We start from the raw sequence: 13218 nt of genomic DNA, 5'->3' as shown, positions 1-13218 counted from the left end.
GGGAGCCCTCCGGGAGTCGTCCGTGCTGCCGTGCCCGAGCGGGCACAAATGGAGACCCCGCCGAGGCTTCCGTACCTACTTGCGGCCCGCGCGTTCCTGCGTTTGCCTCGCTCTGTGCTTCAACACGAGGTTTATGGTGAGTCCCGGCGCACGGAACGGATTTGAAGGGTGGCTGACATGGAAACCCACGCCTTGGCCCCGAAATGCATCAAGCTTTGTCTGCCAGCTGGTCATTAATGAGAGGCGTGGTTTGCGGGGGGGTTTATGTTCAGAACTTTCAGATGGTCGCCCAAGGGTAGTTGGGTTTTGCTTGTTAAAAAGGCAGCAAAGTTGGCACTGTGTAATCGGTTCCGGTAACAAAAGCAAAGGCGGGGGGAGCAGGAAATAACAATTTACAATACTATTTTCTGTAGAGTTACACAGTCTGGGGGGGATCAGGAACCCCCAGAAAGCTGTCATCAGGAGCTGGCGTTTTTAAGGCACTGATTTATAACCAGTTTCTGCCACATACATGCATCGTTTTGCTCCACCTGCCCCAGAAAGTGTCAGGATAAACCAAACACTGTGTTTTAGTTTTAGAAAATAGGCATTGCTTTATTCACAGCACCAGCGTGCATGGGTACAGCTCTGCCTAGATGCAGGGCCACTTTCAAAACTTTACACTTATTTATACACTTTTCTCAAACTAAGAAATTCATGTCCTTTGGTTATAAACCTTATAATTATTTTCATTAAACAGTATTCTATATCCTGCTGGTTATTGATTTGTCATGATGCACATTGTCAGTTTTTTTACTATCTATTTCCCTGATAAGGTGTTTCCAGCACAAATGCTGAATTGTCTTTGTTAGCTTTTTCTTTAACTTCTGGTTTCTGTAACATGTCCTAGGAGGCTATAAATTCTGTATCCCATATGTCCAGTTATCAGCAATACCTCTCTCCCCTGGGCTTTGTTCACTGAAGCTCATCAGGGTTAGTTTAGAAAAACTTTAAGAGTTTCAGTTATTTTCTCAATCTATTCTAATAATAGCAGTCTGTTAAAAAAAATCTTTGCTGCTTGCTGGTTAAGGTGGAAAATCAAACTGTTTATGAGTAGTACACTGCCTATGATTGATTAAAAACAATTAATTAGAAAGCTAATTTAAAACATTATTGGGTAGAAGAGTACTTGGCTAAAATGAAGTTAGAAAATTAGTTTTATGAACATGGTACCTTACCTGCAATGTACCATAATTAAGAGGGGGAAAATAAATGTCCATCTTATCCTTTACTTCCTCATTCCTGGACTAGATCTGCTTATGTGATATTACAACTTTAGGTTATATTGTTTTCTTGGAACAGTTGTTTATCCTGGGAAAGATGTTGAAATTAGTAAATGTGACTCATTTAGTTCTAAGTATTGCTTTCAGACAAACATCTGTCATCAAAGATTCAGCATCTTTCACCTGTCCATTCCTGATGCAACAGTTGACAAAGCAATTGCTTATTTCTCACTCCAGAAAGAAAAAAAATAATTTAAACCTCTCCCTAGGCACCCTTCTTGTCCTGAAAGACTGGGAAACATATTTGGAAATGTATTTTGATCTCTAATGACACAGTAGCTATATATTATAGGAGAAAAACAAAGTATGCCTCTTCCATTTTAAAAATAGTGAAATAGTTATTTCTTAATTTTCTTAGAAAATGGTATTTTAAAGGACTGAGTGATCAATAAATTAGGGATAACCTAGAAAAAAAGAATCAGGGTTGGTAATAATATGAGTTAGAGCTGCAATCCCTTCTCTTGCAGAAAGATATGACATTTCATTGCAGTTGCATTGTAGCTTCTGGCTCCTGGCACAAAAATTCGCTGTTGTTCTTTCTTTACTGACCAATCTCCTGCTCTGGAAAAGGTCTTATCCCAGTGGCTCTGAAATTATTTTACGGTGAGATGAGGTCTCACAACAGCAGAAACACAAAGTGATTTTAAAACCTCTCTCTTCTCTGACTGTTGTCTTTGCCATGACGCTTCTTGAGCTTGAAATTCTAACAAAATCCATTAGAAGTGTTTTTGAGAAAGCATGAGACAAAGTTTAAAATCCATATTCTGTTTACAACAGGCACTGTTGATCTCATCTCTGGAGTGATTCTGTTGCTTCAGTCTTGTTTCCTAAATTTTTTTATGAACTTCCTAAGAACTGTAGTCTCTGATGGAGGAAAACCTACAGTCTTGGAGTCCCAGAGTGTTAGTGATTGAATACTGCTGCTTAAGGAATACTGTTGAATTTAGACCACATCAGGGTTGCTTTTTAAGGTATATGACTTTTTTCAGATTCTTCCAGTTCTGCAGTTAATCCAATAATTATATATTGTGGACTGTCCACTTTTTTTAAGGCCCAGTGTCTCACTGGTAAATGATGCCTTTTCAATTTAGAAGACTTTATTCTAAAAAGCTCCCTTATAGTGGGGCTTTCTGCTTCTTTCTTCTTTATGCAAATATGGTTTTTCTGCCCTTTTTCCAATCAGACGTCTCCTGTCCTTTTCCTTCCTTACTTTGTATTTTCTTACACATGATCTGTGTCTGTCTCCTCACACCATTCCATGCTTTAGTGGCAGCTTTGGGATCTTTTTCTGTGGCGTGCGGCAATGTCTGTGTTAAATGTTACCCGGGTTTGAGGAAGCTGTTGTATTGTCATGATACATTTATACATGCTTCTCTATGCAGATATTACCTTATTTTTGGCTTCCTGGTATGTTTTTAATTGATGTATTATATGTTGGTGGAGTTAGTGGTAAATGAAACAACAAAGAGAAGGAACTCATACTGATGGCTTGTGAAACGGTAGGGCTGGGAATTTTATGATGTCCTTTTCCTCTACAACTTTTTCACTGACTCAGAGATATTTAATTCTGAAATATTTCCTGGATTTTTCTAATTAATGCCTTGATTTCACAAGTGATCCAAATGCCCCATCACTGGGGAAGGGTTCCCGTTCCTGTGTCCCGGCACTGGGAGCGGCAGCGGCGCCAGGGGCGGGCGGGGGTCCCGCTGTTGGCTCTTGGGGGTCGCCGTGGGGAACCGTGCGTTCGTCTTGCTCCTGGCTAGTATAGTGGCGAATTTCTTCGCCTCACACGCGAGAAAACACGGTTCGATTCCCTGATGGGGAGGTGGCCATGATCCTACCTTTTATCGCCGGGGAGCGTTCCTGCTTCATCCTCTTCCCATCGTACCCCGTCGGCGGCGTGCGGACGAAGGGAGAGAGGGTCGGGTCGGGAATGGTTCCTGCGGAGCGTGCTTGTTCGTTTCGGGGTGCTGCTGCCCCGCCGGGTGGTGCGTCCGTGTGCGGGCTCAGCCTCGCCGAGCCGCTCCGGGCCGCCCGTAATCGCCGGCCGCGCACGGCAGGAGGGACCAGGCAGAGAAAAACGGAAGGTTTGAAAATCTCCATTTTTTAGGAGTGCTCGTCACCGCGGTTAGTGCTCTTGCTGCTCTACCATGGCTCCATGAAACAACTCGCCGAGGCGGTGTCCAGGAAGAGCGATCGTGCAATGCTGCAATGCTCGGCAGCGGCTGCACCGGCGGCGCGTCCCTGAGAGAGCCTCTGCTACTTGCACGCAGGTAGTGCAGGTTGGCCGGTTAGCTCAGTTGGTTAGAGCGTGGTGCTAATAACGCCAAGGTCGCGGGTTCGATCCCCGTACGGGCCACTTGTTTTTTTTTTTCCCTCTTCCTTTTTTCATGGATATGAGGAGATCGCTGACTTAGCAGAATATCACTTGATTTTGTTTTTGGGGCGGAGGTGTAACACGGAAAGGAACGCAGTGTCTCCCAACAGGAACCTTGACGTGGGCAGTCATGGGGAGACAGCGAGTGCGAGCCAGGCCGGCACTTCCCCCCACCCTGCCCGGCCACCCACGGGGCCAAAGCAGCCGTGACCCGCATGCAGGGACCCGCGGCAGCTGTGGTGGAAGCACCTGGGGACGTGGAGACACAAACCAGATACCCAGCTCCTCGTTAGTATAGTGGTTAGTATCCCCGCCTGTCACGCGGGAGACCGGGGTTCGATTCCCCGACGGGGAGAGGGAGCTGTCCCTTTTTTTTTCCCCCCTCGAGAGGGGGGATATGCGATCACTCCCCACTTATTTTTCCCTACCGGGTCCTCAACGAAGTTCGTGCTGGGAGACAAGACTAATCAGTCAAAGCTGGGAGGACCGTGAAGGCATGGTTGTATGCATTAGGGCAACACCCAGCAGCGTCCTGATGCACTGTCGACCTCCTGGGCAATGGAGCTGGCCCGAGCAGCATTGTTCTGCTGTCCTGATCGCAGCACAGCTACTCAGTGCTCATTTTCTCCTCAAACGGTCACCCATCCTTCTGTTCTCAGGAGGTAACACAGGGACCTTAACCCACATTCTCCCAGATACTGATCAGCCAACTTAAGCTGCTGCAGCACATATTAAACCATCTCCCCCTCTCTACAGTCAACAAGACATCATCAAAATACATGTGATTAAGTATCACCTTTTCCACAGCTTCTTGAAAACACAGTTTAAGGTTCAATATAATATCAAATATTCCCTTTATTCTTTAAAAAAATGTTTTAAAACATCCTGACATTTCATAAGGCTAAACAGTGCTATTTAGGCACAAATAATGATTTCATTTCCCTGAACACATCACAGTAGTTTTCCATTTTGCAGTCATCTAAAGCATGCAGAGTAGCCCTGTGAGGCCTTCACCAGTCCTTCACAAGGCAACAGCAACAAGGGATGACAACATTAGCCCATCAATCTAAAAGAATGAGTACACATATTTGCAAGTTCTAAGAAGACTACAGCATAATTAAGGCAGGAGGTAAGAGTACAAAATAGACACACTGAAACACCACACAACAGCAGTTTGAATGGGGCTGCTTTGCAGGCATTCCTGTTCTCTCAGAATGGCTCAGTGAAAACAATCCAACATCTTCATGATCCGTGTCAGTGCACCCAGTCTTTGGGATTTCGCAGAACCTCCAGGATTTCTGCTTCTTTGGAGCTCTCTGGTGGGTTGTGCATGTACTCCCACCTGCAAGGAGGGTAGAAACTCAGTCAGACAGCCTCTTCTCCTGCACCAGGCTGTGTTTGGACTGGAGTTGCCTTTTCTAAGGATGCAAAACTACAGACATACTCTAGGCTTAGGTGAAAGATATGGTTACAAATTACAAGTTCAGTTAAAACAAATAATAACATCACCAGGGTAGATGACAGAGATGTTAGTTTCATTTTCCACAAATTTTTGAAAAAGCTGAAAGGACAGGGAAATATGAAAGAGCAGTGTCCCATTCCCCACAAGGCATGCAGGGTTTTTTGCAAAAATCTAACAGTCTCTTGTGACACACTAGTACCACAAGGAAGATGAATAAAAAAAGGAACACACAGAATTTTGACAGTGACACGAGACATTTTTTCCAGAATCTGGACTGGAAGCTCTACGAGTCTTTGAATCTTGGCTTTAAAAAAAATGGTAAAAGATCCCTTTTTATCATCGAAAAGGCAATCAAAATAGGCACAACAGAGAAAGTGTCAACAGTCACAGAGAGAGGGGTATATCCTCCTTCCACTTCCCCCCCCCAAGGAATGACCCATTCACGCTGTGACATGAGCTACGCTGATGAAAAAGAGCAAACCTGGACAATCCCAGAAGTTAAGTCAAAACATAGGACATGCTACACCACCAGGTCAGGGACACATCAGGTGTCAGTGGGATCAAGATACATGGTGAGAACAGCACTGCTTTTACAGTTACAGGGCAGCAGGCAGTTTTCCTAGCAGAGGGAAGTCACTAGTGAACTTCATGGAATTCATGATAGGATCTGCACTACCCAGCATAGCCAAAAGCAACCTGAAAGTGGGAATAAATAGCAAATGACTGAATTTGCTGGTGTCACAAGCATAAGCAAGATGGGTTAAAACCTAAAAGGACAGTTCAAACAGTATTTAGCCAAGCAACTGAGCAATAAAATGGCAGGGGAAAATCACTGTTTATTGATGTGATGGACACAGGAAAAAGGTTATTGCCCAGAAGGTTATCGTTAAATGTTATTGTCCAGAAAAGACCTTGGCATTGTAACAGTTCTATGAAAAAGCCACCTCAACGCTGAATAGCAGTCAAAACCAGCAAACAGAATATTAGGATTATGAAAGGAATAATGAATTAAAACACTGCTATGCAACTATGAGTCAGCAGCACACCTGCATCTTGTATATAGATATGTAGCTTACATAGTCTGTTCCTTATCCCCAGTTTAGAAAGGGCACAAAAAACTTAAGCCTAAAGAAAGTGGTCAAAGTATGAAACAGCAACTGTACAAAAGACTAAAAAGGGCAGGAGTTGTCAGCCTGCAAAACAAACAACGAAAAACCCCTAGAAGCCTATAAAATACAAACTGTTACGGAGAAGATGAACAGGAAGAAAATCATGTTACTCAGTGGAAAGTCAGATGAAGTCATCAGGTTCAAGTAGAAAACAAAGAGGTACTTTCTCATACAACACACAGTTAAACTGCGGAGCTGCTTGCCACACATTTGGCAGGACTGCCAGAAGCTCTCATGGTTTCTAAGGGCTCCTAAACAAAAACCCATGGAGTGAGGACAAGAAATCTATCAAGAGGAACTAAGTACAAAAACCATAATTTTTTTTTGCTACAAAATCTCTGTGCCACACACTAGTGGCAACTAGGTGAGTACAACAGAGAAGCATTTGCATTTGCAGAACAGAGATCTGTATTTGTCCAGTTCTTGTACTGGGGACAAACTCACCACTGTTAAGAGACTGGAGACAGGAGAGACTTTTGATTCAATCCTATGAAGTTTTTCACAAAGAACAGTTCCTACTGCCACCCCACATAACTACACCCTTACCTTGCAGTCAGTGGTAGAGACATAAGAATGCTTTCGATTCTTGATCCTGGTGTCAGGAGGCCAAACTTTGTACCTCTGTCATAAATCAAGTTGAACTCTACATACCTATGGGAATGAAGAGATGCAACAGAAAAAAACCCGAGTTTATTAGCAGAAGTTGGTTGTGTTTTCTTCAACTGGCAGATCTCAAACAAAACCAATCTGTCTTTCTGCTGAGTTGGGGGTCAACTGTTCTTTAGCATCCTCTGCATAGGAATGCAGGTGTGACCTTGCCATTCCACAGAGCAAAGGGAGAAGTGACCTCAACTAAGAGACTAGAGCAGACCAGCTGTTCAAAGGAGAGCAGTCTGCAGGCTCCTGTGCTGTGCTCCTCCCACGCCTCAGCCCTGCTGGCAAGCTAAACCACGTTTACCTTGGTTCTTCTATTCTTTGTGGGGGTGTCAGACATAAAGAGGGGCTTTAAAGGTACTGAAAATACCCAGAGAAAAAATTTTACTGTGCAGTCCTCCATGCTGAAGGACACATAAGCAGCAAGGTCAGAATAGTATTTCCTGGTTCTTGGGAAGATCTGGAAAGCAGCAGAAGTCAGATAGGTTCAGAGTGCTGGCTGGGACTTGTAAGTGATGAAATAAGACCATTTTCTGCTCCCAGAACACAGCTGTGATAATTCATCAGAGATCATGTCTATAGCCAGTACAGAGTGTTTGTATTTAAAGATCCAGGAAGGGAAAAGTTCTTCTCTATCTGCAGAAATGGAAAGCTTTATATAGCCCCATAACAGACCCAGGGAAATAGACAGGCCTCAAGAGCTGGTCCTGGCTGCAACTTAGAAAAGCTACTCCGCTTTTTAAACTTTGCAGGTTTGCTAAATTCCATACACAGACTGGATCCTGAAAGCCCAACGTTGCCAAGAACAGTCCCACCAAATTAAGGATGCTTGTTTAAGTGACCAACAGCTGCAGGCCAATGATGTGAACTTGAATGCTTACACTGTTTCCATGCCAGTCTCACATTTCTCTGCAGAACAGGCAGAAACTAAAGACTCTAGTTAAGCACAATGCATGTGTAATTTCATTTCTCCATACACTCACAGGACATGGAGAACAGAGTACAACTGTATTGACCAATGCACTCAAGCTTTTGCACCATTAATAGTTGGTGATGTTAACAAGCATCCTCGTAAGTCTTTTACAGTAACCTTGGACCTGACAGAATGAAAAAAAATTCCAACCTTCTGTATTCCTTTATAGGAATTCTCAGTTCCTTTACAGGAATTTCAATGCCAGGATCAGATGGAATATATATGTGAGCAGCTGAAAGTACTCAAGTACAGTTATTTCCTGACTTTCTGGGGTTTTGCTGCATTGCTTAATAAGAAGCATCATTCCCTCACCCTTAGCTCCTCATGTGACAGGGCAGCCCTATATCCAGTACCTCTGGGCTGCAGGAGAGGACAGAATTCAGGACACAAAACACACCCACACCCCTTTGCCTGTTACACAGCAGAAGCTTCTCTTGCTATGTGAAGGAGTTGGAAAGAAACAGTGGCATTTGGTTAGGGTTGCTTGTGTTGCAACACAGAAGAGTGGGAAATGCCTTCTCTGCACCCTCTTTAGCAATCTAGCGTTGGATTTCAGAATTAGTGCTATGCACAAAAATGCTGAAATTCTTGATGAGGTTTTTTGGCCTGTAACCAAAAAGAACTAGTTCATATTTTTTTCTTGCCAGCACAGTCCACCTCCTGTGTATAGTTTTGTTCCTCCACTACTCACCGTCCTCTCCGAAGCTGTTGCCATAGCTTTTCCTCTGGTGTGAAGGAGTCATGGCAGTGCTTTTTCACAATGGGAATGTAACAAGGCACGACAGCTTTGGCACAGCTCTTTACAAACTGGAATACTTCCTCCTTGGAGGGAGAGTCCATATCATCAAAGAATATGCCACCAATCCCTCTTCGCTCGCCACGGTGCTTGATATAAAAGTAGTCATCACACCTAGAAGAAACATCAGATGCTTACTAACATGGTCCAGAGTATTCAAAGACATGAACAGAACTCCAAAGAGCTGCATGCTGCAGGACAGAACCAGTGAAATACTGACCACAGGTCAGTTTCTGCAGGGCTGGGTGCCCCACTGTTTCCCTCACTGCCCAGAGCCAGGATGGTGCAGCATCACCTGGAAAGCACTCCCGTGTCACTTGCAGTAAAAGCTCTGATTAAATGGCCTCTGTAATGCTACACGTCATCACAAAGTCACTGAACACCATGGCAGATGCATCCATGTGTGTTGATCCAATCCATAGTCTCTACCTACTCAGAACAGACACATCTGATTTCAAAACTTTTGAAACTAAGGGTTCTTGATAGATTCTGTTCCTAGCATTATATGTAGTTCCCAAATTATTTGAACAGCTTTCATATGAACTATAACTTGGAAGAGAATTTATTCTCTTTGCCATTCAAGTAAAAGAATTTTCTTCATCAAAACAAAAGTAATCTAAGCCCCAAGACCAGATAAGAAAGCAACTGTCATGGCACCCTTTCTTGAAAAAAGGCTTTTTCATAGTTGAAACTTGGATAATTGAGTGGCTTTTCAAGAGTCATATTTAAGTTTATAAATGTGTAAGGGCATCTTATCCTAAAAGCAATTAATGTTTTTGTATTTACAGGGAGTATTTAGTTGTGAAATTACTGTAACCTAAATGACTCAATCCTATCTTTCTTATAATTCCTTGCTTGGGTGTGCAAGTCTTTACATGGAGGAGAAAGCAAAGAGAAGTAGGAAGCAGAAACCATTAACATCAAGAAAACCTGGCTTTCCTTTAGGACTAGTTTTCCATACAGGACCAGATTTCCATATATCCACAATCACTCTCAAGCATTATATATAGCATGACCATAACAAGAGAGACATAGAGATGTAACAGATAACCTACGCTATTTTTTTATTTACTGGGATGATCAGTGTTTTTCATTTTATGATAGCAGAAAGAGTTAGGAAAAAAAGCCAAGTCAGAAACATAAAAGAGAATAAGCCTGACAAAAGTCTTAAACCTAGATCAGATAGACAATATGGTAAATGTAATAACCACAATAATCTTTAGCAAAGTGGAGAAAAGTCTCCTACCCACTGCTAGCTGTCATTGCTAACTTTAGGCTACAAAGAACCTGACTATTAAGGCAAATTCTCTAAACTACCATGCAAAAAATCCTCAGACAGCAAGACTGTAATCTCAAGGCTCACTAGATGTGTCTCTACTAAGTGGTTGCCACCTGAACTACAACACCCATTTTATCTCCTGTCCTCAGACAAGACCTAGTAGCTCACAAAAGGGTACCCCCACCTTCCTGCATACACAGCTTGTGGCAGATAGGATTATCAGACACAGAGCAAGAAGTTCCCACCTAATAGTGGAAGATCCCATCACTGGTATCTCTCAGCTCAAGAAGAACATTCAAAGTTTGCATCTTAGAAAATGTGCTGTTGAACTCCCAGTGAATATGTCACCAGAGAAGAAAATGCAGCTTCATCAAATTATGAAGCTTCTACATTAAAGACAAGGTCCTTTACTTACCTGGAAATCAGGGAAAAAAAAAAAAAGAAAGAGAAAAGCCATGAAGTCTAGACTGGAGGCAGAAAAACAAAAGTGGGGTTTTCAGAACTGCTGTGATGGCCCAAGAGCTCACATTGAATCATGCACATTTACCATGAGTTGACTGTAAACAGAACTTGTGCAAGTCCATGAGGCAGAAGTCTTGTCCTAGTTTAGCACCAGAGGCTAAAAGGAATTTTAAGTTGCCTAGTGCAACAAAACCTTGACAAGTCAGCTTGGCTTTTCTTTGGGCTATAGACTTATGAACCTAGTTGTCAGCCCTCTTGATTTGAAAAATCTGGATTCTGTAAATAAGATATTTCTTTAGACAACGTTTGGTCCCAGTACACTTCTGACTTTCATTAGGGCTTTCTGATACTTTTCACAAGGAAGCAGAACCTACAGTTCATAGCATACACTTAACTGCCAACATCCAGTGCTGCTTCCTGCTCCCCCCAAGCACACCTTCCCCCACATACCATTTCTTGAACTTGGGATACAGCTTCAGATCGTGCTTGTCACAGGCTTCTTTCAGAGTCTTGTGAAAATGAACAGCGTCCTCTTCATTCAGGTAAGTTGGAGTGAGGTCAGTCCCACCACCAAACCACCATTGTTTAGTTCCTACAGCAGAGGCATGCAGCAACATTTTTCTTTTAAACTTTTGAACAACAACTTGTTGCTAGTGGTTCACCAAGAACTAACAACTACTTTTACAGTACAAAAGAAAATCGTTTTTCAGTGGTGTCCCTAAACTTCAATAGTGAAAGATTCGACTACAAGGTAGCATGATGATCAGTGACTTCAGGAAAAGATGAAATAAAATTCAACATAGTGAAAACCATTTTGGATCACTGACCCTGACTATAGGATAGTAGTTTCACAAGATGGGCTGATGATTCTTGACATAGCTGGGAGCAAACTCACACTGGTTCTTGATCTTTTACCCCAGCCATGCATTCATACTTCCTTTGGGTAGACTTTTCATACATTCCTCATTGAATTATAATCCTTACCATCTGCTTCTTCAATTTCAAAGTATCTGTAGTTGAAGTGCATGGTTGGAACATGAGGATTCTTTGGATGAATAACAGAGCTCACACCCATGGCACAAAAAGGCAGCTTCCCTAGATAAAAAGATGCACAGAGAAAGCCCTTCAGTTTTTCAATAAACTTCATTTGTTATCATTTCAGGAACATCACTATTTTCCCTTAGGCTCTAAGCCACAACAGGAAAATGTCTCATGTTGGGCCACCATAATTATTAATCATGGGCAAGTTACTTCTCATTCATATACTTCTGGGCACCTAACTCAACTCTTTCTTTGGTATTTGTTCTAAAGTGTGACAATACTTCGAAGAACCCACTACATGAAGACCACTTAAAACATAAGGCACTGCTAAGGCTTTCTACCACCCCCAGTCCTCACAATTACCCTTTGCTACACAAACATGCATTGAGTCCCCTTTAGCCTTTAGGTGTTGCTGGTTTTTTCCCTCCACCTCTTTGGTACACAATTCCTGCACTCTTTCATTGTTGCACAACAGTGTCATTACTGAGAAACCACCTGTGCCTACAATACATTCCTTATAGCAGCAAGACAGAGGGAGAAGCACTCTCGTGCCAGACTTTCTAGAGACATGAAAGTCCACCTGTCAGGCTTACTGATTAGAAATCACTATGATACAAATGAAAACCTTTGAGCTTCGATCAGTCTGGCTTTCCTCATGTTCTGCTCAAAGGCCAGGTCGCTTTCAGAGTACCTGCACGGGAATACTCAGGTGAACTCGCCCCGTCCCCTATCCCAACTGCGCGCTAGATGCCTTACCGTCCTTGCCCTTCAGAGACTTCCCCCTGCTCCGCATCTGCCACGCTGCCTCCTCGGACAGGAGCCCGGACACGACGGACACATTCACACCCGCTTTCTCGAAGACCTCGCCATCCTGCAGCACGCAGCTGATGCCGCCTCCGCCTGCCAACGCCAGGCTCCGGGTCAGGATCACCGAGGGGTGACCGAGCCCGGGCTGTCGGTGTCCGCGGTCTACCCCGCGGCTCTCCCGTACCTTCCTTCCTTTCCCAGCTGTCAACGACGAAGGAGGCGCCGGGGTCCAGGGCGGCCAGGGCGCGACACATCTCCGCCTGCGTCTCCATGATGAGCAGCTCCATGCGGCTCCGCAGCTCCCGCCGCCGCCGCCGCAGCTCCCGCAGCCCGCTCACCGGCGGCGCCATGAACCGCTGCCGCAGCTCCTGGTCCTCCTCGTCCTCCCGGGCCGCCGCCAACGCGACCTGCCGCCGCCACAGCCCCAGCGCCAGCCCCAGACCGCCCAGCGCCCCCGCGGCCGCCAGCGCGGCCCCCCGCACACCCCGGCCCGCCGGCCCCGGCGGCGCGGAGCCCAGGGCCCGGGCCAAGGCTAGGGCGGGCGGGCCGCGGGTGGCCCCGCGGAACAGGCGCGCTGCTGCCGCCATGACCGGCACCGGCGCTGCAGTGCCGGCGGGGCGGAGCGGGGCCGGGGTGGGGGCGGGGCCGGGTACGAACGTGTGTCTGCACACGGAATCCATGAGCGGGGAAAGCGCCTCTGAGATCGTCCAGTTCGGCCCGTTATCTGCCACCACATTGTCAGCTAGACCACGGGGCACTCTGACACGTCCAGTCTTTCTTTAAACACCTCTAGGGATATTGACTCCACCATCTCCCTGGCCAGTCCAAGCCAATATATAATCACACTGTGAAGAAATTCTTCCTAAAGTCAACCTA

At 44.8% G+C, this 13218-nt stretch overlaps 2 protein-coding genes and 2 non-coding genes across 7 annotated transcripts in view; 3 read left to right on the top strand and 1 right to left on the bottom strand.

The window, feature by feature from the left end:
• The first annotated feature begins 47 nt into the window (after positions 1 to 47).
• Positions 48 to 13218, top strand: part of ST3GAL6 (ST3 beta-galactoside alpha-2,3-sialyltransferase 6) — a 90141-nt gene continuing 76970 nt past the window's right edge. For 3 of the 4 annotated variants that reach the window (XM_033051151.2, XM_033051147.2, XM_033051148.2), the window contains exon 1: positions 48 to 136. The gene's annotated coding sequence lies outside the window, so the exon portion shown is untranslated. The remainder of the gene's footprint in view (positions 137 to 13218) is intronic. The other variant, XM_033051154.2, reaches the window with a different exon arrangement.
• On the top strand, positions 3608 to 3681 carry TRNAI-AAU. The gene has a single exon. It is a non-coding gene; the product is annotated as a tRNA-Ile (tRNA).
• Positions 3983 to 4054, top strand: TRNAD-GUC. The gene has a single exon. It is a non-coding gene; the product is annotated as a tRNA-Asp (tRNA).
• CPOX (coproporphyrinogen oxidase) lies at positions 4537 to 12929 on the bottom strand. The gene is made up of 7 exons (XM_033051146.2): positions 12527 to 12929; positions 12292 to 12435; positions 11479 to 11589; positions 10945 to 11086; positions 8649 to 8867; positions 6877 to 6981; positions 4537 to 5041 (listed from the first exon to the last, which is right to left on the bottom strand). The coding sequence occupies exons 1-7, from the start codon at positions 12927 to 12929 to the stop codon at positions 4954 to 4956; spliced, it is 1212 nt and encodes a 403-aa protein (XP_032907037.1). The 3' UTR covers positions 4537 to 4953.

This window comes from Catharus ustulatus, chromosome 2, assembly GCF_009819885.2.
Source record: "Catharus ustulatus isolate bCatUst1 chromosome 2, bCatUst1.pri.v2, whole genome shotgun sequence".
In the NCBI taxonomy this organism is placed as follows: Eukaryota; Metazoa; Chordata; class Aves; order Passeriformes; family Turdidae; genus Catharus; species Catharus ustulatus.
This window is presented reverse-complemented; position numbering and strand designations above follow the sequence as displayed.

Excerpts from the sequence above, each read along its gene's own strand:
- CPOX (XM_033051146.2), bottom strand. The coding sequence starts at position 12,929 with ATGGCGGCAGCAGCGCGCCTGTTCCGCGGGGCCACCCGCGGCCCGCCC. Across the intron at positions 12,436-12,526 it reads CAGCTGGGAAAGGAAGGAAG|GCGGAGGCGGCATCAGCTGC; the intron begins GTACGGGAGAGC and ends TGGCGTTGGCAG. Across the intron at positions 5,042-6,876 it reads TCTCTACCACTGACTGCAAG|GTGGGAGTACATGCACAACC; the intron begins GTAAGGGTGTAG and ends CCCTCCTTGCAG.